Source organism: Acinonyx jubatus, chromosome A1 (assembly GCF_027475565.1).
Source record: "Acinonyx jubatus isolate Ajub_Pintada_27869175 chromosome A1, VMU_Ajub_asm_v1.0, whole genome shotgun sequence".
NCBI classification, from domain to species: Eukaryota; Metazoa; Chordata; class Mammalia; order Carnivora; family Felidae; genus Acinonyx; species Acinonyx jubatus.
Window position 1 is genome coordinate 115,761,427 of NC_069380.1, and position 26,529 is coordinate 115,787,955.

At 40.2% G+C, this 26,529-nt stretch overlaps 2 protein-coding genes across 2 annotated transcripts; both read left to right on the forward strand.

Annotated features, from left to right (window-relative positions):
* Positions 1-672: 672 nt before the first annotated feature.
* Positions 673-4,130, forward strand: LOC128315509 (protocadherin beta-15-like). Its single transcript, XM_053222197.1, is given in 2 exon segments — positions 673-3,074; positions 3,076-4,130. Coding segments are annotated over 2 exon segments (2,331 nt in total). The 5' UTR covers positions 673-819; the 3' UTR covers positions 3,152-4,130.
* A 59-nt stretch (positions 4,131-4,189) lies between these two features.
* On the forward strand, positions 4,190-25,651 carry PCDHB15 (protocadherin beta 15). The gene is made up of 2 exons (XM_053222163.1): positions 4,190-8,595; positions 25,274-25,651. The coding sequence occupies exons 1-2, from the start codon at positions 6,204-6,206 to the stop codon at positions 25,477-25,479; spliced, it is 2,598 nt and encodes an 865-aa protein (XP_053078138.1). The 5' UTR covers positions 4,190-6,203; the 3' UTR covers positions 25,480-25,651.
* Positions 25,652-26,529: the final 878 nt, after the last annotated feature.

Genomic DNA, 26,529 nt, shown 5'->3' on the forward strand with positions numbered 1-26,529 from the left:
AGAGAGACAGAGAATCCCAAGCAGGCTCCATGCTGTCAGCATGCCTTATGCAGGGCTGGATCCCACCATCCCTGAGATCATGACCTGAGCAGAAATCAAGAGACTGATGCTTAACCCGCTGAACCACCCAGGTGCCCCACCCCTTAAACTTTCTATTGAATTTGCATAGTAAACCAATTCTAGCTGGTCTATCACTTAAGTTTATACTCCTGAAACATGTGAATGAATCTCTTCACCTACTGTAGTGGCAGTGAGTTTGTATATATTCTTTGTTTAGGAATAGACTGATAGCAACACCGTTTTCTACTTAATTTTTCCCCAGAGCACAGATTATACAATATAATAGACAAGTCCATGAGGTCAGAGAAGGTATTTGTATTTCCAACACTTAGTACAATATTTGACGTATAACATGAAATAAGTGTTTGTTGAACAAATACAGTTGGCTTTGTTCTTGCCAACATCCTTTCCTAAAGTGCCTGTCACCATTTCCACATTTATAACTTCACAGGAGAATTCAAGTTATCATTTTATTTATAAACCATCCCATGTGTAATCTGTGGTATGTTTTTTTGTGTGCGTGTAAATAAAATGAGTGATACGTTTTGTAGCATCGTCAGCAAACTAGGTTTAAATACAACACATGGTGGCGCTGTAAGCTAAGGCTGGGAATACCAGACAGGGGATGGTTACTGTTCCTGCAGTCATATGCAGATCTAAGAGAAGAGAATTAACCTTGCGGCAGGGATCGACTTGCAGAGCAGTTTGCCTAAAGACCCAATAAGTACCCAGATTCTAAAGGCTTTTGGCGTTGGAGAAATGGAGGCTGAAGAGGAGCGTTTTCCTAGACTAAGGCAAGTTCTTCTTCTCTTTGTTTTGCTGGCTCACACTTGCGCGGAGCGGGAAGATTATTTTATTACAGAAGAAACAGAGAGTGGTTCTTTTGTGGCCAATCTAGCAAAGGATATAGGGCTAGGGGCAAGAGAGCTCTCTCGGCGGAGGGCTCGGATCATTTTTAACAATGACAAAAAGCATTTTCAGCTGAACCTTCAGACTGGAGATTTACAAGTAAATGAGAAACTGGATCGGGAAGAATTGTGTGGCCCCACTGATCCTTGTGTACTGCAATTTCAAGTGTTACTGGAAGAACCTTTGGAGGTATATAGGTATAAGCTTTTGGTCACTGACATAAATGACAATTCCCCTGTGTTCCCAGAGGCAGAAATGATTTTAAAAATCATGGAAAATACTCTTCCAGGGGCTGTGTTTCCCCTGAAAAATGCGCAAGATTTGGATGTAGGTGTCAATAATGTTCAAAACTACACCATTTATCCCAACTCCCATTTCCACGTGCTCACCCGCAACAGCGGTGAAGGCAGAAAATACCCGGAACTCGTTCTGGACAAAGCCCTAGATCGAGAACAGCAGCCCGAGTTTAGATTAACTCTCATGGCAGTAGATGGTGGAACTCCTCCCAAAACTGGGACTACCCTGGTCCTCATTGATGTTTTGGACATCAATGACAATGCTCCTGAGTTTGTGCAGCCACTCTATCGTGTGCAGATCCTGGAAAACAGTCCCCTGGGATCTCTTATTGTCACTGTTTCAGCTAGAGATTTAGACACAGGAATAAACGGTGAAGTAGTCTATTCATTTTTCTATGGTGATGAAGAGATTACTAGGACATTTGCACTTAATGAACTCACAGGAGAAATTAAAATAATTAGGAAATTAGATTTTGAAAAAATTAAGTCATATGAGCTGGATATTGAGGCTTCTGATGGGGCAGGTCTTTCGGGAAAATGCACTGTCATAATAGAGGTGGTGGATATAAATGACAACACCCCAGAAATGACCGTGGCTTCCCTTATAAGTTCCATCCCTGAAAATTCCCCTGAGACCACGATAGCTCTTTTCAGTATTCAAGACCCAGACTCTGGGGAAAATGGGAGGATGGTTTGTTCCATCCAGGAAGATGTCCCGTTCACTCTGAAACATTCTCTTGAAAATTTCTACAAGTTAGTAACAGAAGGAGTGCTAGACAGAGAGACAAGATCTGAGTACAACATCACCATCACCGTCACCGACTTGGGGACCCCCAGGCTGAAAACGCAGCACAGCATAACCGTGACGGTCTCCGACGTCAACGACAACGCCCCCGCCTTCAGCCAAACCACCTACACCCTGCGCGTCCGCGAAAACAACAGCCCCGCCCTGCACATCGGCAGCGTGAGCGCCACGGACAGGGACTCGGGCGCCAACGCCCAGGTCACCTACTCGCTGCTGCCGCCCGCGGACCCGCAGCTGCCCCTGGCCTCCCTGGTGTCCATCAACGCGGACAACGGGCAGCTGTTCGCGCTCAGGTCCCTGGATTACGAGGCGCTGCAGGCGTTCGAGTTCGGCGTGCGCGCGGCCGACCGCGGCTCGCCCGCGCTCAGCAGCCAGGCGCGGGTGCGCGTGCTGGTGCTGGACGACAACGACAACGCGCCCTTCGTGCTGTACCCGCCGCAGAACGGCTCTGCGCCCTGCACCGAGCTGGTGCCCAGGGCGGCCGAGGCGGGCTACCTGGTGACCAAGGTGGTGGCGGTGGACGGCGACTCGGGCCAGAACGCCTGGCTGTCGTACCAGCTGCTCAAGGCCACGGAGCCCGGGCTGTTCGGCGTGTGGGCGCACAACGGCGAGGTGCGCACGGCCCGGCTGCTGAGCGAGCGCGACGCCGTCAAGCACAGGCTGGTGGTGCTGGTCAGGGACAATGGCGAGCCGCCGCGCTCGGCCAGCGTCACGCTGCACGTGCTGCTGGTGGACGGCTTCTCGCAGCCCTACCTGCCGCTCCCGGAGGTGGCGGCGGCCGAGGCGCGGGCCGACCCGCTCACCGTCTACTTGGTCGTCGCCTTGGCGTCCGTGTCGTCGCTCTTCCTGTTCTCGGTGCTGGTGTTCGTGGCGGTGCGGCTGTGCAGGCGGAGCCGGGGGGCGTCTGCGGGTCGCTGCTCGGGGCCCGAGGGCCACTTTCCGGGCCACCTGGTGGACGTCAGCGGCGCGGGGACGCTGTCCCAGAGCTACCAGTACGAGGTGTGTCAGGAGAGGATCTGGGACCAAGGAATTTAAGTTTTTGAAATCTGTTGTCTCCATTGCTCAACAGAAGTCTGAATGACGTGGAGGAAAACACACATTTTGTAAATTTTGGATTGAATTAGGAATTTGGATGAAGGTTAGTTCTTTCTAAATATGATAGGTCTCCATTACTGCTTTGGTCCATATAGAATGTCTTTCTTGGGTGTTTTGCTGATTCCACATTCCTATTAAAGGGATTAGAAATATTCTTTAAGCATATCCTCATATTTACTCTGTTTTTTAAATTTCTATTTTGATGGAAACAAAGAAATTTCAAATTTATTGCATTACTGAAAAATCATCAACATGTGGTTCAGTTTATCAACTTTTCATTATCGAGCACTGTTGATTTGAAGATGACTCCAGCTCCATCCTCTATTTGGTTGTTAAATGGAAGCTCTAAATTTTTGAGGTTGTGGTTACTTAGGAGGTATCATTCATTAACATAATGAAGCCTATGTTTAATCTGATATTAAGCTTACCTATCTTAAATTTTTAAATGGAAAAAAGTTCTGCAAAAAATGCATATTTTTGTTTCACGGTAGTATTAAATAGAAAGGCTACAATTTCTCCCATATTTAAGGGCTTTTCTTCTATAACAACCTTCAATATATCATATATATGAGTATTATTAAAAGATTATTAGATTATTTCAAGATACTTAAATGATAGATCCTTTTTGTCTAGCCCACCCCATCATGTTCGGTAAACTTCTCTCTTCAGTTGAAGTGTACTGTTGCAGCTACATTTATTTCACTCATTTCCCCTTGTGACTTCAGACAATCAGACAAGATGGTAGATATTGCTAATCCAAGCTGAGCAAATCTGACTCTTTTGTTTAAAAAATGGCTTTAGAAATCAGATCTAAAATAGTTTTTCTCTTGGGCACCTGGGTGGCTCAGAGCCCCTCATCAGTCTCTGTGCTGACAGCCTGGAGCCTGGATCCTGCTTGGGATTCTGTGTCTCCTCTCTCTGGCCCTCCCCCACTCATGCTCTGTCTCTGTCTCTCTCTCAAGAATAAGTAAACACTAAAAAAATGTTTTATTTATTTAATTTTTTAAATTTATTTTTGAGATAGAGAAAGACAGAGCGTGAGCAGGGGAGGGGCAGAGAGAGAGGGAGGCACAGAAACTGAAGCAGGCTCCAGGCTCTGAGCTGTCAGCACAGAGCCCTATGCGGGGCTTGAACTCACAAGCTGTGAGATCAGGACCTGAGCTGAAGTTGGTCGCTTAACCGACTGAGCCACCCAGGCGCCCCTAAAAAAATGTTTTAAAATAGTTTTTCTGTTAAGAACTTAACAAGAATGTGATATCATGTTGGCTAAATAAATGGAAAGAAACACAGAAAGTCAATCCACTTAGGGAAAAGAAGAAAGGAGATGCCTAAAAAGCAACTTTACAGATTATCCAATCTCTCCCAAGTCTGCTTTCTCCCTTGGGTTTTTGGAAACAAATATGTGCTCTTTTAATAAATCTCCTTTTAATTATGATAGCTAAGTGGATTTTTCCCTTGTCAAAAGCATGTTTAGATATTCTTTCATGGGTTGAACTTTACTATTAATTGGAAATTTTTAACTTAGGGTTTTTATATTAATGTAATATTTGGGATCAAAAGTTTGTGGAATATTAGTAAGGGATAAGCACAAGCTTTTGTTAAAATGTATGATTTTGAGAAGAATTGGCTATTTTCAAATTTTACAGTTTTTGGAATGTCTTATGAAAATTCTACATAGGAGTTTTTGAATATAATTAGTGTCATAATAGCATTAGGGTGAAATAACATTGACAATGTGAAATGTGTTCTAAAAGAGATGTATACCTTCTTTGTAGAATCTTTATAACGTGGTTGTTATGTTCTGGTTTTTGTTTGTATTTTAGAATCTATTCCATTGCATAGTGGAAGCCAGAGTGTTTTGCCATTTGATGAAATACATTTAGATCACTCTGAATTATTGCAAATTACTATTCAAAAGAGCATAGAAAATGGCTACTTGGGAATATGGGGTCTTGTTTATCCAGCTCTTATAATGAACTAGGGTCCCAGAAAAAAAGGGGGTCTTCTACATTAGGAGGAGAATCCATCTATGAGAATTTTAAAATTAATTGTGATTTATTGATTGATCTATTCAACAAATATTTTTTGAGTATCCACCATGTGTCAGGGACTCTTATAGATGTTGGGGGATGTGGAAGTCAACAAAACAAAGTTCTCAAGCACAAAAATGACACAGAAAAGAAAAAACTAACTATGTATGTATATGCTATATCAGATGGTGGTCAATACTAAGGAGAAAAAGCAGGGTAAGAGTTATAGGACTTATATGCATTTTCCCATAGTTTGAAAGTTTCATAAAATCATAATTCTCTGACCTTATGTTGAAATGGCATCATAAACTGGAACTAACTGGTAGTTTTTTCTTTGATATGATTCAACCAATGGGAACCACAATTCTGTCACATACACTGCCTAGAATTTGAAAGAAAATCCAGAAGAATTAACCCTTTCCTTTTTGCTGAGGGAATTTTAAGAAATCACGTAAGCATATGCTGTTATTTTTATAAGATGATATACCACTATTGTCTTCTTTCACTTCTCATCTTTCGGAGCACCTCACCCATACTACAGGTTTTAAAAAGTAAGGACCATGTTTAGGTTCTTTGCTGATCTGTTTCAGAACTTAGTACATAGATATCAATAACACTTTTTTTAAATGAAGGAATGAATAATTATAATTGCATGGTTTTCTGATTACATCATCTCCAAACCATTTCTAAACTCCTAATAGCTGGCTAGATATCATACAGAGGGAATAAATTGTAGCAATTCTTTTCGAAGACAACGCATGGTGGCGCTGCAGGCTAAGGCGTAAAAAAAAAAAAAAAAAAAAAAAAAAAAAAGCAAAAAAGCAAAAAAAAAAAAGCCCAGGAACTGCTACGAACTCTACCTTAGATCTATAGCCGAAGACAAAAGCCTGTAAGCAGAGTTCCGGACTGTAAGTCTTACTACTCACCATCATTTCTGGACAGATTACCGACTAAGAGATCTATCACCGTCCCTAAGGTAGAGCTGAGCCCCGTTTCTGGAAAGCATTTATGGAATTAAAGATGGAGGTCGGAAAAGAGTGTTTTCCTAAACAAAGGCAAGTCCTGATTCTCTTTCTCATGTTGGGAGTGGCTCTGGCAGGCTGGAAATCCCGACGCTATTCTGTGATGGAGGAAACAGAGAGTGGTTCGTTTGTGGCCAATCTGGCCAAGGACCTGGGGCTGGGAGTTGGGGAGCTAGCCGCGCGGGGAGCCCGGGTGGTCTCTGAGGATAACGAACCCCGCTTGCAGCTTGATTTGCATACCGGGGAATTGATACTGCATGAGAAACTGGATCGGGAGGAGATGTGCGGCCCCACAGATCCATGTGTAATGCATTTCCAAGTGTTACTGAAAAAACCACTGGGAGTATTTCGAGCAGAACTACTGGTGAGAGACATAAATGATCATTCTCCTGAGTTTCCTGAAAGAGAAATGACTCTGAAAATCTCAGAGACTAGCCCTCCTGGAACCGTGTTTCCACTGAAAAAAGCCCAGGACTTGGACGTGGGCAACAACAACATCCAAAATTACAGTATCAGTTCCAACCCTCATTTCCATATTTCTACCCGCACCCGGGGGGATGGCAGGAAATACCCAGAGCTGGTACTGGACAAAGAGCTGGATCGCGAAAAGCAGGCCAAACTCAGCTTAACCCTCACAGCGCTGGATGGCGGCTCTCCACCCCGGTCTGGCACCGCCCAGGTTCGCATCTTGGTCTTAGACGTCAATGACAATGCCCCTGAATTTGCACAGACACTCTACCAGGTGCAAGTTCCAGAGAACAGCCCTGTAGGCACGCTAGTAGTCAAGGTCTCTGCTAGAGATTTAGACACTGGGACAAATGGGGAAATATCATACTCCTATTTTTATAGTTCCCAAGAAATAAGCGCAACTTTTGAGCTAAACAACCTTTCAGGAGAAGTTCGCCTACTTAAAAAATTAGATTTTGAGACAATATCTTCATATGAGCTGGAAATAGATGCGACTGATGGTGGGGGGCTTTCTGGAAGATGTTCTGTCTCCATTGAGGTGGTGGATGTTAACGATAACTTCCCAGAACTAACGATTTCATCACTCACCAGCCCCATTCCTGAAAATTCTCCAGAGACAGAAGTGGCCTTGTTTAGAATTCGAGACCGAGACTCGGGGGACAACGGAAGGATGACTTGTTCCATCCAGGATGATCTTCCCTTCGTCCTGAAGCCATCAGAAGAGAATTTCTACACCCTGGTAACAAATGGGGCGTTAGACAGAGAGAAAAGACCCGAGTACAACATCACCATCACCGTCACCGACTTGGGGACCCCCAGGCTGAAAACGCAGCACAGCATAACCGTGACGGTCTCCGACGTCAACGACAACGCCCCCGCCTTCAGCCAAACCACCTACACCCTGCGCGTCCGCGAAAACAACAGCCCCGCCCTGCACATCGGCAGCGTGAGCGCCACGGACAGGGACTCGGGCGCCAACGCCCAGGTCACCTACTCGCTGCTGCCGCCCGCGGACCCGCAGCTGCCCCTGGCCTCCCTGGTGTCCATCAACGCGGACAACGGGCAGCTGTTCGCGCTCAGGTCCCTGGATTACGAGGCGCTGCAGGCGTTCGAGTTCGGCGTGCGCGCGGCCGACCGCGGCTCGCCCGCGCTCAGCAGCCAGGCGCGGGTGCGCGTGCTGGTGCTGGACGACAACGACAACGCGCCCTTCGTGCTGTACCCGCCGCAGAACGGCTCTGCGCCCTGCACCGAGCTGGTGCCCAGGGCGGCCGAGGCGGGCTACCTGGTGACCAAGGTGGTGGCGGTGGACGGCGACTCGGGCCAGAACGCCTGGCTGTCGTACCAGCTGCTCAAGGCCACGGAGCCCGGGCTGTTCGGCGTGTGGGCGCACAACGGCGAGGTGCGCACGGCCCGGCTGCTGAGCGAGCGCGACGCCGTCAAGCACAGGCTGGTGGTGCTGGTCAGGGACAATGGCGAGCCGCCGCGCTCGGCCAGCGTCACGCTGCACGTGCTGCTGGTGGACGGCTTCTCGCAGCCTTACCTGCCGCTCCCGGAGGTGGCGGCGGCCGAGGCGCGGGCCGACCCGCTCACCGTCTACTTGGTCGTCGCCTTGGCGTCCGTGTCGTCGCTCTTCCTGTTCTCGGTGCTGGTGTTCGTGGCGGTGCGGCTGTGCAGGCGGAGCCGGGCGGCGTCTGCGGGTCGCTGCTCGGGGCCCGAGGGCCACTTTCCGGGCCACCTGGTGGACGTCAGCGGCGCGGGGACGCTGTCCCAGAGCTACCAGTACGAGGTGTGTCTGAAGGGAGACTCGGGGACCAATGAGTTCAAGTTCTTGAAGCCCTTCTTCCCCAGTATTCTAAACCAGGACCTTGGGAGGAAGTCAGAGGGAAATCCAACGTTCCAGAATAGTTTAGGTATCTGAAAGTTTCCTGTTTGCTTTTACATTAGCTTTGTCTCCTTCACCTTTCTGTTTATTTTTTAATCCAGTAGTAATTTTAATTCTACTCCCCCCCCCCATTTTCCATAGTAAATTTACTTTGCTTTGTTGGCTTGGTTGTCTTATGATTATTTTTACAATTATTGTATAATCAGCAAAAAACATTTCTGATTAAAATTTTCATACTCAATCCTAAAGGATAATATGAAAATTAACCTCTTAGAATAAACAATTCTCATTTTGAAAGTATTTTACTGACTATATGATATTACATAAGAATGTCTGATTCCTTTTAACATACTTCTTTTTTAAATTACTGGAATCCTTTTAGTTTCTATTAGTAACACAGCTACAACTTGTGTATAACCCCTTGTGAGTTTTGGGTGAAATCAGTTTGTATATACTAATGTCTAGTTTCTTCTGAGTTCTGTTTGGATTTTTCTTTTACTAATAGGCATCAATGTATATATTTTCATGCTATTTATTTTTTAAAAAATCAAACTTGTAATCATTAGATTTTCACTCTGAAATATATATGTCACCTTATGAAAGTATATCTTTATTATGATTTCTTTCCCATATTAATTAATGTTGAAAAGACTTATGGGTTGTCACTTACATGTAACTTAAATTACAATCCTGTTAAGAGTCCTGGGCAGATTTGCTGATACCCAGATTGACTGTGTTGAGGACGTTCCTAGATACTCTAAAGACTCTAGTATCGAGTAATAATACATTGCTTACAGTTGTCCCCTGGGATTGCAGAGTACTTCTCAAATGAGTTCCAAATTCTAGGCCTAGTGGAGCTTTTGATGGCACAATATGCCAGTATCTACTTGCCTTTGGATGATGACATTGTGCTTATTGTTAAGGGATTTGAAAGAAAATACATTGTATATTACTATGAGTTAGCCAAAGAAAATTTATCTCAACCTCCAGGAGCCTCTTAATTTTGGAAATGCTATAAAATGGTGTGCGTAGGAAGAATAATGGCCCCCTAAAGACATCTGCATTCTAATTCCCGGAACCTGTGAAGATGTTATGCTATACTGTGAAGAGGAATTAGGTTCAGATGGAATTAAGGTTGCTAATTAGCTAACTTTAAAATAGGGAGAATATCCCAGATGTTCTGTGTAGGAGTGATTTAATAAGTCAGAAGGCTTTAAGAACACATCTGAGTTTTCCCTCAGATGAGGAAGAAATTCTGTCTGTGGGCAGTGGCTTCAGCTTGTGCTCCAGAGTTTCAGCCAGCCCTGTAATTGCCTGCCCTACAGATAATGGACTTGCCTAGCCAGCTCTCACAATTGAGTAAGTGACTTCCTTGCAACAAATCTTTCATTTTGTATCTCCTAATGGTTCTGTTTCTGCAGTTGAACACTGAATGCCACAGGTTTTGTTACCTGGGAGTGGAATGCTGTTGTAACAACTAAAATCATGAAAGTTGTTTTGGAACTGGAAGGAAGGCAGAGGCTGGAAGGATTTTGAAAAGCATGATGGAAAAAGTCTAGACTGTTTTGGACAGACTGTTAGTAGAAATATGGATGTTAACAATTCTGCTATCAAAGTCTCAGGAGGAAATGAGCATGGTGGAGAAAATATACGTTGCCTTACGGAATACCTAAATCCTTGTAAAGAGAATGCTGGTAGAAATATGGATGTTAAAGTCACTGATAATGAGGGCTCAGAAAGAAATGAGGTGAAAGAAGGTGATATTGGAAAGTAAAGAGAATCCTTGTTATATAGTAGCAGAAAACTAGGCTGAGTTGTGTCCTGCAGTTTTACCGAAGGACTTGTAAATAATCAGCTTGGTTATTTAACTGAGGAGATTTCCAGGCAAGGAGTTGGAGGCACAACCTCATTTCTTCTTGATGCTTATAATAAAATATGAGAGTAATGAGACAGATGGAGGGAAGAACTGTTAAGCAAAAAGGGACTAGAACTTGGTCATGTGGGAAATTCTCAGCCTATTCAAATGGCAAAAGGGGCTCAAAAAGGAAAGTCACTATTAGGAAAGCATGCTTTAGAGAGAAAGCCAAGGGTGTCACAGGACAACCTTTTGATAGTGCTTTGGAAGAATTAATAGGTAAGAGTATTCAGTCATGCAGCAGGTTCTTTAAAGAGATTAGGCATGTGTTTCATGGAAATCCCAAACATCTCAGCCCAAATCAGGAATAGAGATGAGATTACCCAGGAAAGAACTCTGAAGCAGCCCTTTGTATAGGAGAGAAAATCCCTGTGACATACACAAGGGACTCAAAAGGTTCTTGAGAATGTTATACCGGCAGAAATATTACCAGCATAAGTTGGAAGGCACAGAGAGAATGATAGAAAAGAAACCTGTTGTACTTCATAATTATATAAGCAAGAAACGACTGAAAAAACTACTTAGCTAAAACATGTACTACCCTCTCATGCAAAAGATGGCTCATAAGACAGAGCTGGTGCCTGGAGGGTGGAGCTCCAAACCCAGGCCTTGAAAGCAAATAGAGTTTTCCTGCATGGATTTCTACATTTCTTGGAACATATGACTGCTTTCATTTTCTTTTTTTTGAACTGGAATAACTATTGTTACCTATGCCCTCTTGTCATTATACAGTTTGAAGAACAGATAATTAGTTTTACTGGTCCACAGATGGAGAGGAATTATGCTCAGGATAGGTAATTAGAGTCCCAACCATACCTAATTTAGATGATGTCACTGGTGAAATTTGGAACTTTTGAGTTGATGAGATTTAGATGAAATTATGGACTGAGTTGATACTATAATGAGATGAAATCTTGGGGGACCTTGAATATATTTTTTTTAATGTGGAATGAATGTGGATCTTTTGGGGGGGCAGAGAATGGAGTGTGGTAAAAAGGATAATGGCCCCAGAAAGTAATTTCTGGAACTGTGAGTATCAAGTTTGTTAAGTGGCAAAAAGGAATTAAAGTTGCTGATAGAATTAAAGTTGCTGATAGAATTAAAGTTGATAATCAGCTGACCTTAAACTAGATTACCCTAGACAATCCAGGTGAATCCAATGCAATCACAAGAGCCCTTAATAAGAGTCATTATCAGAGAGATGTTTTAGGAAGGACCCGGCCAGCCTTTGGTGAGTTTGAAGATGGAAGGGACCCTCCAGTGAAGGACTTCAGGGAGGCACTAGAAGCTAGATAAGGCAAAAATATATTCTCCCTTAGAGCCTACAGAAAGGGATGCAGCCCTACCTTAAATATAGCCCGGTGAGACCCATTTTAGACTTCTGACTTCTAGAACTGTAAAATATTAAACTTGAGTTTTTAAGTCACAATTTTTTTGTAATTTGTTACAGCAACAATAGGAAGCAGTGAGAAGTGACTACTAAAAAGCCATTTCTGAATCCATTTTTCTTTGCCTTCCCCTATTCTAGGCCAAAATATTCATGTTCCCATGATCTCTTGCAGGTAGGAATATAGTATTCAGCTGTTGTTAATGATTTGAAAGTGCATTTGGGGAATTTTGCTTAAGGGAAATTTTTCTTTTTTTAAAGCTTTTTTCTTTTCCTTTTTTAAATTGAGGTATAGTTGATACACAATGTTAAATTAGTTTCAGGTGTATAATTCAGTAATTTAACAACTCCATATATTATGCTTTACTCATCACAAGTGTAGGTACCATCTTACAACACTATTACAATGCCATTGACTGTATTCCCTATGCCCTACCTTTCATCCCCATGAATTATGCATTCCATAACTGGAAGCCTGTGTCTCCCACTCTTCTTCACCTTTTGTACACATCGCCACTTCCCTCCTCTCTGGCAAACACCAGTTTGTTCTTTGTGTTTGTGGGTCTGTTTTTGTTTCTGTTTTTGGTTTGTTCAGGTTTTTTTTTTTTTTTTTTTAGATTCCACATGTAAGTGAAATCATATGGTATTTGTCTGTCTGACATGTGTCACTTTGCATAATACACTTAGGTCCATGTTGTTGAAAATGGTGAGATCTTGTTCTTCTTAAGGGCTGAATAATATTCTGTTATGTACACACACACACACACACACACACACACACATACATACATCACATTATCTTTATCCATTCATCTGTTGATGGACTCTTAAGTTGCTTCTATACCTTGGCTGTTGTAAATGAAGCTGCATTATACATAAAGGTACATATATATTTTTGAATTAGTGTTTTTGTTTTCTTTGGTTAAATAACCAATGTGTATTACTGCCTTGTATGGTATTTCTATTTTTAGTTTTTTGAGGAAACACCATACTGTTTTCCACAGTAGTTGCACCAATTTACATTCCTACCATCAGTTCAGGGGAGTTCCTTTTTCTCCACATCCTTGCCAACACTTGCTATTTCTTGTCTTTTTGATACCAGCTATTCTGACAGGTGTAGGTTCATATCTTATTTTGTTTGATTTACATTTCCTTCATTATTGGTGATGTCAAGCATCTTTTCATGTATGTATTGGATATCTGTATGTCTTTGAAAAAAAATGTGAGGTCCTCTGCCCATTAAATTGGATTATTTGCTTTTTAGTGTTGAGTTGTAGAAGTTCTTTATATATTTTGATTATTGGGTATGTCATTTGCAATTATCATCTCCCATGTAGTAGGTTGCCTTTTTATTTTGCTGATGCTTTTTTTTTTACTGTGAAAAAGCTTTCAATTTTGGTATAATTAAGGCAAATATTTCTTAGAGGGTTAGTGTGAGGTGGCATGTTCTTAGGTCTTTTGCCCATGTTCCTTTTTCATAACCAGTGTATGTACTGGTGAGTAAGCTTTGAGTTGAAGCAGCCAGTTTGCAGCCATGAGATGAATACTCAAAGATAATGTAGCTGACTTTATAGCTTCATTTAGTCATTTTCCAATTTGGCTAATACAGACATACATAAAAACTGAACTTTCAAAGGAATATTTTTGGCTAGAAGCAATGCCAAGGTTAAGTTCTAAAGAAGAGAATGAGAAGGTGAGCTGATAAGCTATACTTTAAAACCTGTGGGAGTGGTGCCCTGACAAAATGACTATGATATTTATGGAATAATCCAGAACTGGTTTCCTTCTCAGGCAGGGAAGCAGCAGGACCAAAAAGTTTACTTAGTAAAATAAATTACCGAGGCATGTGTCCTGAAAATCTTCATAAGCAGATCATCAATCTAAATATCTTGGTAAAATATGCTTGGTAGAAAGATCAGAAATTCCTAACAACCCTTTCAAAACACAGAGATGTGTGTTTTGTAACAGACTCAGAGACCCCCATGTGTCAGTATTCAATACTCCTTTCTTATGTTACTTCACAAATATTGTATTAGTATAGAATTTAAAGCCATCTCCCAAGGATAAATACTTAGGTCTTTCTTGGATTCATCTGGAATGCCTCAAAAAGACCATTGCTTCCAATTTATCAGCAGAGTCATGAAAAAGCAATAAAAATCTTTCATGATACATGACTGGTAATGCCTGGCCCAATTTTAGAACTCCAGGGCTGCACTAAGTGTTTGTGTGTCTATGTATGTTTGTATATGTGCGTGTGGCGGGGGGCGGGAGGAAGTAGCTTTAGTAGATGGTAGAGATGCCCTGCATGCACATATAACTACTAGAGTAACATTGCTTTTCCATAGCTTTTCCACTTTTAAAGATATTTTCCTTTAATGCATAAATGCATGTAATAAACTTGGCATTGATAACGTAGTCTAGAAGAGATCCTATTTGCAAACTAAAGGAGCTTTATTTTTGTAATTTTAACAGTGCCAGCATTATTATATCTAGATGTTTGATAGCCCTCTTGTCCTTGAAGGAACAGCCCAGGAGAGGGAACTGTACAGTAGGTATGGTAATTTTTTCCCCCAACAATAAAGTTGACATCAGAATGTGACAGGGATGGGATTAGGATGAGACCAAGTTTGTGCAAGTGTGTGGTTATATCCTTTCTTTGTTTAATATTCTGATACTTTGTCCATCATTGATTTTGTTCATTAAGTTTTATTTTTTTTTAGAATATTGCATTAAATAGTATCTGTCTTTAGTACTACATTTTTGGGTGACATTAATTTTGTTTCTGAGACACTTGACTTAGCCTGGTCCAGGTCCTATTGGTTGTTTCCAACTTGCAAGTTCAAGTGGCCATTGCAGTACTTGTGTTATAGTCAGAGCTAGAATCTGAGCACTGAAATCTGAATCAGTTGCCTCTCCATTCTGATTATGGGATAGCTGCAGCAAGGATAGAAGAATACAAATATACCCACGGAGATCCAATGAACTGGAGTTCTACAGACTGAGAAGAGAAAAGCACACCTATGGCTGTGACTGGCCAGGCAAATTGTTTACAATTTTCTTCCAAGTGGCATGCAGCTGTGTGAAAAATACTCTGTTAGGTAGATTCGATCTGCTACTATGTTGTTGAGAATTTTGCATTTATGTTCATGAGTAATATTGACCTATCTATTTTTTTCATGTTAAACTCTTACCAGGTTTAGTTTCAGGGTTATATTGGTCTCATAAAATGATTTGGCAATTGTTTCCTCCTCCTCTCTTTTATGAAAGAGTTTGTGTAAGATACTAGTTCTTCTTTATGTATCTGATAGAATTTACCACAAAAGACACACGTAGCTAACATTTTCTTTGTGGAAAGATTTTGAATTGTAAAATCAGTTGCTTGAATAGATAGGCTGCAATTCTCCCTTTCTGTTTCCTCTTGTGTCAGTTGGTAACTTGTGTTTTTTAAAACAATTTATCTATTTTATCAGATGTTAAATTTATTGACATGAAGTTATTGCTATACTCCTTTATCATCTGTTCAATATATTTAGAATCTGTAATGCGCCTTTTTCATTCTGGGTATTGGTAAAATACATTATCTCTCCTTTTGTCTTTATCAGTATTGGTTTAACAGTATCAATTTTATTAATCTCTTTAAAAAACCAATCTTATTCTTTGTTATTTTCCTATTTCTGTTTTTTATTTCATTGACTTCCACTCTTATATTTTTATTTCTTTCTCTATACTTACTTTGGGTTTAGTTTTATTCCCCTAGTTTCTCTGAAGATTTAGATAATGGTTGCTAAACTTCTTTAATATATACATACATATATATAGATCAAAATATATAAATAAAACCTATACATTTCTTTCCATGCATTATTGAAGCTCTGTTTCATGAATTTTTCAAAGGTTGTTTCTTTTGAGAGAGACAGAGACAGCATGAGCAGGGGAGGGACAGAGTGAGAAGGAAAGAGAACCCGCCAGTGCAGAGCCAGGCAGGGGGCTCGAACTTTTGAAACTGTGAGATCATGACTGGAGCCAAAACCAAGAGTCAGATGCTTGACCAACTGAGCCACCCAGGCACCCCTACATTTCATGAATTTTGATACATTCAGTTTGAATTCGTCTGTAATTTCCCTGTTGATTTCTCATTTAAACTACTGGTTAACTGGAAGTATGTTGCTTCATGTCCAAATAGCCAGAGATGACATTTTTCATAGTGAAAATAATTGTTTTGGTCTGGAAACATCCTCAGTATGATTTTGATCCTTTGAAATTGATTGGGTTTTGTTGTTATCCAATATATGGGTTATCTTGGTGAGTTTCCCATGTGTGCTTAAATGTGTATTTAGTATGCTATATCAATTAAACCAAGTTGCTTGATAATGTTGTTTGATTTTTCTTTATTCTTACCATTTCTCCTACATGTTTTTCTGTCAATTATTGAGATAAAATGTTAAATTCTTAGACAAATTCACAATCATAATTTATTTCTCCCTTCTGGTGTAGCATTTTGTAAAAATTCATACATTTTGAAGCTCTGTTATTAGATATGCACAAGGATTATTTTATCTTTTTTTAAATTTGTTTTTAATTAAAAAAATGTTTTAATGTTTATTTTTGAGAGAGAGAGAGAGAGACAGAGACAGAGAGCGCACAATCAGAGGAGGGGCAGAGGGAGAAGGAGACAGACACAATCCAAAGCAGGCTCCAGGCACTGAGCTGTCAGCACAGAGCCCAATACGGGGCTTGAACTCATGAACCAAAAGGTCATGACCTGAGCCAAAGTCAGATGCTTAACCGACTAAGCCACCCAGGTGCCCCGGATTATTTTATGTTCTTGATGAACTGACACTACTATGAAACATCCCGTTTAGTGTCTGGTAATACTGTTAATCTGATATTACTATAATCACCCTATATTTCTTATGCTTAGAGTTCGTATGATATATCTTTTCCCTCCTTTTACTTTCTCATCCTTTTTATTTTCTTTTTTAATTTTATTTATTTATTTTTAAAATTTGGTTAAAATTTAGTTTAAAATTTCCAAATTAGTTACCATATAGTGCAACAATGATTTCAGGAGTAGATTTATCAGTGGCCCTTACCCATTTAGCCTATCCCCTCTCCCTCAACCCCTCCATAACCCTCTTCTCCGTATTTAAGAGTCTCTTATGTTTTGTCCCCCTCCCGGTTCTTATATTATTTTTGCTTACCTTCCCTTAGGTTCATCTGTTTTGTCTCTTAAAGTCCTCATATGAGTGAAGTTATATGATACTTGTTTTTCTCTGACTGATGTAGTTGCAGATGGCAAGATTTTATTCTTTTTGTTTGCTGGGTAATACTCCCATTGTGTGTGTGTGTGTGTGTGTGTGTGTGTGTGTGTGTGTGTATACCACATCTTCTTTATCCATTCATTCATCGGTGGACATTTGGGCTCTTTCCATACTTTGGCTATTGTTGATAGTGCTGCTATAGACATTGGGGTGCATGTGTCCCTTCGAAACAGCACACCTGTATCCCTTGGATAAATACCTAGTAGTGCAATTGCTGGGCTGTAGAGTAGTTCTATTTTTAATTTTTTGAAGAACCTCCATACTGTTTTCCAGAGTGGCTGCACCAATTTCATTCCCACCAGCAGTGCAAAAAAGATCGTCTTTCTCTACATCCTCTCCAACATCTGTTGCCTGAGTTGTTAATTTCAGCCATTCTGATAGGTGTGAGGTGGTATTTCATTGTGGTTTTTATTTGTATTTCCCTTATGATGAGTGATGTTGAGCATTTTTTCATGTGTCAGTTGGCCATCTAGATGTCTATTTGGAGAAGTGTCTATTCATGTCTTTTGCCCATGTCTTCACTGGATTATTTGTTTTGGGGGTGTTGAGTTTGATAAGTTCTTGATAGATTTTCAATACTAACCCTTTATCTGATAGGTCGTTTGCAAATATCTTCTCTCATTCTGTCCATTGCCTTTTAGTTTTGCTGATTGCCGTCTTAATATTTTAAATACATCATATATAAACACAGAATTGGATCTTGCTTTTTTAAATCCAGTTTTATCATTTTTGTCTCTTAATTGTAGAGTTCCATTTATATTTAATGTAATTATTTATATTATTGTGTCTATTGCAATTTTTAAAATATTTTTTGTTTTTAATAGAAGTTATTGCTAAGTTGGCTAACATACAGTGTATACTGTGTGCTCTTGGTTTTGGGGGTAGATTACCATGATTCATTGCTTACATACAAACACACAGTGCTCATCCCAACAAGGGCCCTCCTCAATGCTCATCACCCATTTTCCCCTCTCCCCCAACACTGTTCTCTGTATTTAAGAGTCTCTTACAGTTTGCCTCCCTCCCTCTATGTTTGTAACTATGTCTCCCCTTCCCTACCCCCGTGGTCTTCTGTTATGTTTTTCAAGTTTCACATATGAGTGAAAACATATGATACCTGTCTTTCTCTGACTGATTTATTTCACTTAGCATAATACCCTCCAGTTGCACCCACATTGCTGCAAATGACAGGATTTCATTCCTTCTCTTTGCTAAGTAGTAGTCCATTGTATATGTAAACCATATCTTCTTTATTCATTCATTAGTTGATGGACATTTAGGCTTTTTCCATAATTTGGCTACTGTTGAAACCACTGCTATAAACATTGGGGTACATGTGCCCCTATGCATCAACACTCCTGTATCCTTAAGATAAAGTCCTAGTAGTGCTATTGCTGAGTTGTAGGGTAGTTCTATTTTTAGTTTTTTGAGGAACCTCCACACCATTTTCCAGAGCAGCTGCACCAGTTTGTCTTCCCACCAACAGTGTAAGAGGTTTCCCGTTTCTCTACATCCTCTCCAGCATCTGTTGTTTCCTGAGTTAATAATTTTAGCCACTCTGACCAGTGGGATGTAGTATCTCAGTGTGGTTTTGATTTGCGTTTCCCTGATGATGAGTGATATTGAGCATCTTTTCATGTGTCTGTTGGCCGTCTGGATGTCGTCTTCTTTGGAGAAGTGTCTATGTCTTTTGCCCATTTCTTCACTGGAATATTTGTTTTTCAGGTGTTGGCTTTGGTAAGTTCTTGATAGATTTTGGGTACTAACCCTTTATCTGATATGTCATTTGTAAATACCTTTTCCCATTCCGTTGATTGCCTTTTAGTTTTGTTGATTATTTCCTTCGCTGTGCAGAAGCTTTTTATCTTGATGAGGTCCCAATAGTTCACTTTTGCCTTTAATTCCCTTGCCTTTGGAGACATGTCAAGCAAGAAATTGCTGTGGCTGAGGTCAAAGAAGTTGTTGATTGTTTTCTCTAGGGTTGTGGTGGTTTAAGATTTTATTTTTTAAGTAATCTCTACAACCAATGTTGGGCCCAAACCCACAACCCATAGATCAAGAGTTGCATGCTCTACCAACTGAGCCAGACAGGCACCCCTACTGCAGTTTTTTGTACCATCTATTTTCATTCCTTTGTTTCTTGTTTACTGGGTTTGGATTTTGTTGGTTTGTTTGTTTTGCTTAATTGTGTATTTTTTTTGTATTCCATTTTATATCCTAAATTAACTTTTTACCTATAACGTTTTTGGGGGTATCTCAGGATATGAATACACAGCCTTTCCTTAACACAGTCGACCTTAAGTTTTTATTATTTCACTTCACCAATAATGTGAAAAACTTTCTATTAGGTGATACTCATCTTTTTTTGTCATGGCAGAGAAGATCAGTACAAGACATAGGAGAGATAATTAAGAATTCATATGGTAAACAAACTCTGAATATAATCAAATTGGGAAATATTTAAAAAAGATTTTAATATGCAATGTGTAGAAGACACTCCATACTAGAGAGAAATCTAATAAAAATAATCAGTGTGAGAAAGCCTTCAGCCAGATTCCAACTTTAAGTGTGCACAAAAAGAACTCATACTGAAGAGAAATGCTATGAATTCAGTGGATGTGAGAAAGCATTAACTAATCATTCATTGTTAAAACACACATGGGATCACACACTGGCACAAACTCTATCAGTTTAAGGAATATAGAGAGCCTGCCAGCTATTCTTTGTAGTGTAGGGCTCATGATGTGAAAATTCTTGGAAAAGAATATACAAAATGTAGGAAAACCATTATTCATTCTTCATCCATTGTTGTACATGTAAAACTCATGGTGGAAATAAGCTTTATTTCACATAATGTGAAAAAGTCTTCCATTTTTTCATCTCTTAGAAGAATGCTTTCTCAATGAAGACAGATACCATGAATGTGAAAAATGTGGGAAAATACTCAGTTGTCCTTAAACCTTGAGGCACATGTGAGAACTCATATTGAAGATATGACTTTGACAATAGAAGATTATGAGTAAATCTTTATTTCTTCCACATTCCTTACTGTACATGTAAGATTGACATTGAGGGGAATCCTTATGAATGTAAGGAATATAGGAAAACCTTCACTTATTCCTCAAAGCCTACTCAACAGGTGAGAAAACCTATCAAAAAGGAACTCTATACATGGAAGAAATGTGGGAAAGACTAGTTTTCCCTCTCCTTTTAATAACCACGAGCACTGGAGAGATGCCTTATAATTGTATATGAGTTACTGTATATATGATATTACACATTGGAAGAGAAACACTGTGAATATATGAAATGTAGTATCTACTGCTTTCGCATCTGTTCGGTAGTGAGAACTCATACTAGAGAGAAACCATGTTAATGTTTGGAATGTGGGAAAGTCTTAGCTTGTATCCAATTCCTTCAAAGCCTTGTGAAAATTCACATTGGAGAGAGAGCATATAAGTGTAAGAAATATGGAAAAGTATATTTCCTAACACTTCAGTACATATTTGAGAACATATACACAAAGAGAAACTATATAAATGTAAAGAATGTGGAAAAGCTTTGAAGTTTTTCTCATTGCTTAGTGAGCTAGTGAGAACTCATACTGTGATACAAGACTGTAAAAAATGTGGAAAATTCTTTAGTTTACCTTCATGCTTCAAAGGCATGTGAAAAGTCACATTGGAGAGAAATGCAATGAATGTCGTCAATTTTGGAAAACCTTCCAATGACTCTCATCTTTTATTATGTGTAAGGAAATTCATACTAGAGGAGAAATCTTTAAAATGTTGTAAGTATGGAATTACCTTAACAGTGTCTCATCTTTGAAGTGACTCATAGCTCATAATTTCTCATATTTTTTAGCTCATAATTCCTACTTTTAATTTTCTAATATAAACCTTTATGGTATGAAAATTGTTGTTCCCAATACCCTTGTAGCTATATCATACAACTTCTGATGTTATTTGCATTATGATTCACTAAAAGGTATTATATCATTTCTATTGTGAAGTCTCTTTGAACTTAAGTAAAGTATTTTCAGTATGTAAGTATATTTGAAATTATTGTTGTTATTGTTTCTAATTAATTACCACTATATGCAATGCATGTGGTCATTGTGCTATTGACTTTGGTACTTGTTGGGACAAATAATTGATTCTTACTGTTGAGAGATCTACAGCATTTTTGTAGCTAATGTAGTACATAACTAATGTTTTGGTCAATGGGTAGTTGATAGAAGTAAAAACTGCCAAGTTATCAAAAATGATGGTTTCATTAGACTTGGTAATTTCACCTTCTGTGTTTTGCTCTTCCAAGTTGGACACAACACTTCAATTTGGAAAGCCATTTCAACCATGAGAATGAAAACTAAGGATAATGATTGTGCTGGATTGTGTTATATGAGGCTTAGAACCACATTTTCCAGAATCCTATATGGTTTTAGGTTAAAAGTGGACACGAGGAACATGCATGAGATTTGGAATGCAAAATGAAGAAGCTATTAATCTCAAAAGGGTGTGGAAGTAGCAGATTGACAGATGCAGAACCATTCAGAAGTTTCAAACTTCAAGGTTGACTTCCTGACTATTGGCTTTGTTGAACATCAGCCCTGAGCTGATCATTAAGCACTTAACCTCAGTTCCTTCAGAGGTGGTAGATTCCACAAACATCTCCATGAGCTCATTCTTCATAGACCTACTTTGATGGATAGAAATGCACAGCTGTTTGAATTTCCATATGCACTCAAACCTGCTTACTCTTACTGCCCTTTCAGGATATCATGATTTGAAACTTTTCCAATATTCTGATTTCCTTTTCTCTACATTGTAAAAGGTGTATTTTCTGTAGTGAGCACATAGTTCAAAAATAAACATAAATTAGTAACTTTGTTCCCCTTTTGTATTAAGTGGTTACACTATGCCTGTACTGACTATTTCTGGACTCTTCCAGGAGAGAAATAAGCACCTTGCTGATTTGTGGGTCATGTTGTGAGAATTTTACATTACTCAAAACTAATAAAATCCTAAATGATAAACATAGTATGTGTTAAATTAATTGATTAATGTAACTCATCATATTAGCAACAAAGGAGAAAATTTATGTGATCACCTCAATAAATGCATAGAAAGTCTTTGAAAAATTTAAAGTGCACTTTGTGAAATTTTCAACACTCTAGAGGATGGGAACATCTTCACTGTGGTAAAGAATATCTACAAAAATCCTACAACTAACATCATACTTAATGGTGAAATAATGAGTACTTCCCCATTATATTAGAGACAAGGCCAGTAAGTTCTCACTGCTTCTGTTCAACATTATAATGGAGGATCTAGTCAATTTAAAAATACAGGAAAAATAGGGGCGCCTGGGTGGCTCAGTCGGTTAAGCGTCCGACTTCAGCTCAGGTCATGATCTTGCGGTCCGTGAGTTCAAGCCCCGCGTCGGGCTCTGGGCTGATGCCTCAGAGCCTGGAGCCTGCTTCCGATTCTGTGTGTCTCCCTCTCTCTCTGCCCCTCCCCTGTTCATGCTCTGTCTCTCTCTGTCTTAAAAATAAATAAACATTAAAAAAATTAAAAAAAAATACAGGAAAAATAAATAAAAGACTGAGGTGCCTGGATGGTTCAGTCAGTTAAGCGTCTGACTCTTGATTTCAGCTCAGGTCATGATCTCCTGGTCGTGAGCTTAAGCCCGGAGCTTGCTCTGCGCTGACAGGATTCTCTTTCTCCCTTTCTCTATGCCCCATCACCGCCCCTCAAAATAAACATTTTTAAAAAATAAATAAATAAAAGACACAGATACTTAAAATATTAGTGTTTATTTACAGATGACATAATTGTTAAACTACAGGGACTAATGAGTAGTAGGCTGAGCAAGGGTGAGGATATAAGGTTGATTTCTATACTATAGAGAATCAGTTTTATTTCTTTTTAAAAAAATTTTTTTAACGTTTATTTATTTTTGAGACAGAGCATGAACGGGGGAGGGTCAGAGAGAGGGGGACACAGAATCTGAAACAGGCTCCAGTCTCTGAGCTGTCAGCACAGAGCCCGATGCGGGGCTGGAACTCACTGACCGCGAGATCATGACCTGAGCCGAAGTCGGACGCTTAACCGACTGAGCCACCCAGGCGCCCCAGAAAATCAGTTACATTTCTATATAACTGCAACAAATGGAAAATAAAAGTTAAAAACTACCATTTGCTATAACATTAGAAAATAAATAGGAAATAGATTTAACCAAAGATGTGCAAAGTTTCGACACTGAAAATTATAAAATATTGCAAAGAAGAGTTGAGAAGATTTAAATAAATGGAGAAATATGCCATGTTCACTGGTTGGAGGACTCAGAATTGTTAAGATGTCCATTGCTACAAAGTTGACCTCTATAGAGATGCAATCCCAATCAAAATCGAACCAGACTGTTTGGTAGAAATTGGCAATTGGCAAGCAAACATACTATTTGTAAGACATCGTGTATAGACATATATATTGTAAGACATCTTGTATAGACATATATATTAGTAAAAGGATCAGTGAACAAACTAAAAATTGAACTTAATGTACTAGTAATTATTTGAAGAGAAAATGAACATTTTTTTTGGTATCCTTATATACTCATGGATTTATGGACTTAATTTGTTCTAATCAAGTATACATCATTGGTTCTTTTTTACTAATTAATCACAACTTGGCCAGCAGGAAACTCCTTAAACTGGCCTCTCTGGGTTTTGACCCAACCCATTATTTTGAAAGCATCCTTCTTGCTTTCTGGTAATAGCAAGAGGTCACAAAATTATTCTTTTTTTTATTGGTGATCCAGTATGTATTACACTATCCTTACAAAGAGCTCTGCTTCCTTTTCATTGAATAAAGGTGTTAGAGGACAAAATCTTGCAGGTCTGAAAAGTTGGAAGATTGAGTATAAGGAGCTCTGGGTTAGAAGCATGTTGATGGATATGTGAGAGTGAACATAAAGTGTGAAAACCTCTATGTGCTAAGTTAATGGCCACCAGAGGGCATCCCACCAAGAAGAGTCACTAAACATTGAAATAGACAAAATTATATATCCATTGAACTTTAAAAATTAAAAAATTTGAATGTTTATTTTTAGAGAGAGACAGAGCATGAGTGGGGGAGGGGCAGAGACAGAGGGGGAGATAGAGAATCCAAAGCAGGCTCCAGGTTCTGAGCTGTCAGCACCGGGCCTGACGTGGCTCTTGAACCCACAAACCGGGAGATCATGACCTGAACCAAAATGAGACACTCAACTGACTGAGGCACCCAGGCACCCCATATACCCTCTGAACTTTAGAAAGCTTTTTTTCATCAGCCAGAATACCACTGACATGATGAGCACATGAACAAAGAGGACACATTGGCAACGATGCAAGTGTCTGTGCCTCACTTACCAAGGCTGATCTAGCTGCTTCCATACACAGCCAAATGTCTAACCTTCCAGCAATTGAGACCAACACTAAACCCTTTATATGGCAGGAATGGCCTCAGTTACCATTGCTCCTAACAAACAATTTGGGGAATTTGTGCTTCCCATTTCTGAACTCTGAGCTCTGCATGGTTAGAAGCCCTTGTCCCTAAAAGGAAAATTTTCCACCAGGAAACAAAGCAAGATTCCCAATATAATGTAAGCTAAAGCAGTAGCCTCAATCTTTTGGATTCTATGTGACCAGCGTCCAGCAGACAAGAAGAGAAGTGACCAACTTGACTCTTATCAGGAGGAAATAGGACTGCTATTACACACTGGGGGGCAAGGAAAAATATGTTTGGCACCCCATGGACCCACTTAGATGCCTCCTGGTACACCTTTGGCCATTTACTTTGGTAATTGGACATATGCAACAATCCCAGATGAGAAGGGCATGGTGACTATGGCTCAGATCTCTCAGGGATGAACGTCTGGATTACACCACCAGGTAAGCTGGTGAGATCAGCAGGGATGCTAGTGGAGGGTTGGAAGAAACCTAAAGTGGACAGTAGAGAAGTGAGGAAATGATTGTCAGTTTTAACCCTGAAACCAGGTTCAGTAGCAGGGGCTGTAGGTCATCCCATTAAACTTTCTCTTTAAGTTTCCCTCCAGGAAGAGGACCATCAGAACCATGAAAGAGCTGTCTTCCGAATATATGCACGAAGAGGATCTGACTGGCACAGCAGATGGGCTGTAAAGACATGGAGATGCACCACTAAGATTCCCCTTCAGAGAAGGACTTGTGTCTGGGATGGCAGGAGCGCTATCAGTGGGCATCCTTCAGCTGTCACACCCATCCCAGGGTAAGCCACATCAAGCCACTGATCAAGGTGGAAATATGAAGACCTGGTTATTTCAGACTAACACAAAACAACTCTAATGGGCCATTTTAGCTCCAGAACTCCCTACTTCTCTGTCTGCTGAATCCTGCCTCCATCACCTCAATTCCACAGGTATAAATCCCAAAGAACTCTCAGCAGACACCCTACACTCAAACTCTGTCTCAATGTCAGCTTCCTAGAGATCCCAACTTAGTAACACAGCTTCTGGTTTGTTACTAGACTGTGGTAGAGACTGAACCCCTGACTACTAGATATTACCGGATTCATCAAACCATAAAATTGGTTTCCTTTGTATCAGCATTCCATCTTCAAGTGGAATAATACAAGATCATACATGACAAGTTCTAGAGGATGTAAATGTTTCATATGTTTCATTAGTGGATAGTTCAGACTGGCAATGCACCTATTGCTCCTGCATTACCACCTCTCTTTCACCCTCCATCTATGGGCTCAGTGGGAGTGCCCTGTGATCAAATTACTGAAGATGGGAAATTTGAGCCTAACCTAGAAATATTTCCACACAGAAATCTGGCAGAAGGCAGAATAAGACCTCTAGAGAATTGCATCCTGTAGGACTGGCCCAGAAAGGGAGTGAACTCCCCCTCATGGGAGAGAACTTCAACTGGTACAACAGATTGTTCACTTTTCCTGGAAAGAAAGATGGCTAGAGTTATAGAATTTTTAATAGTTTATTTTTATTTATTTTGAGAGAGAGATAGCAAATGTGTGAGGGGCACAGAGAGAGGGAGACAGAATCACAAGCAGGCTTCACACACTCAGTGCAGAGCCTGATGTGGGGCTCAAACTCACAAACTGTCAGATCATGACCTGTCCCAAAGTTAAGTGTTGGATGCCTAATGGAATGAGCCACCCAGGTGCCCCTAGAGGTATAGATTTGCATTTGTATTAGTTTTCTAGGGCTGCCATACCAAAGTACCACAAACTGGATGGCTTAAATAATGGACATTTTATCATCTTGTGGTTTTGGAAGCTGGAGGTCTGAAATTAAAATGTT

Excerpts from the sequence above, each read along its gene's own strand:
- PCDHB15 (XM_053222163.1), top strand. The coding sequence starts at position 6,204 with ATGGAATTAAAGATGGAGGTCGGAAAAGAGTGTTTTCCTAAACAAAGG. Across the intron at positions 8,596-25,273 it reads AACGTTCCAGAATAGTTTAG|TTTCCCTCCAGGAAGAGGAC; the intron begins GTATCTGAAAGT and ends TTTCTCTTTAAG.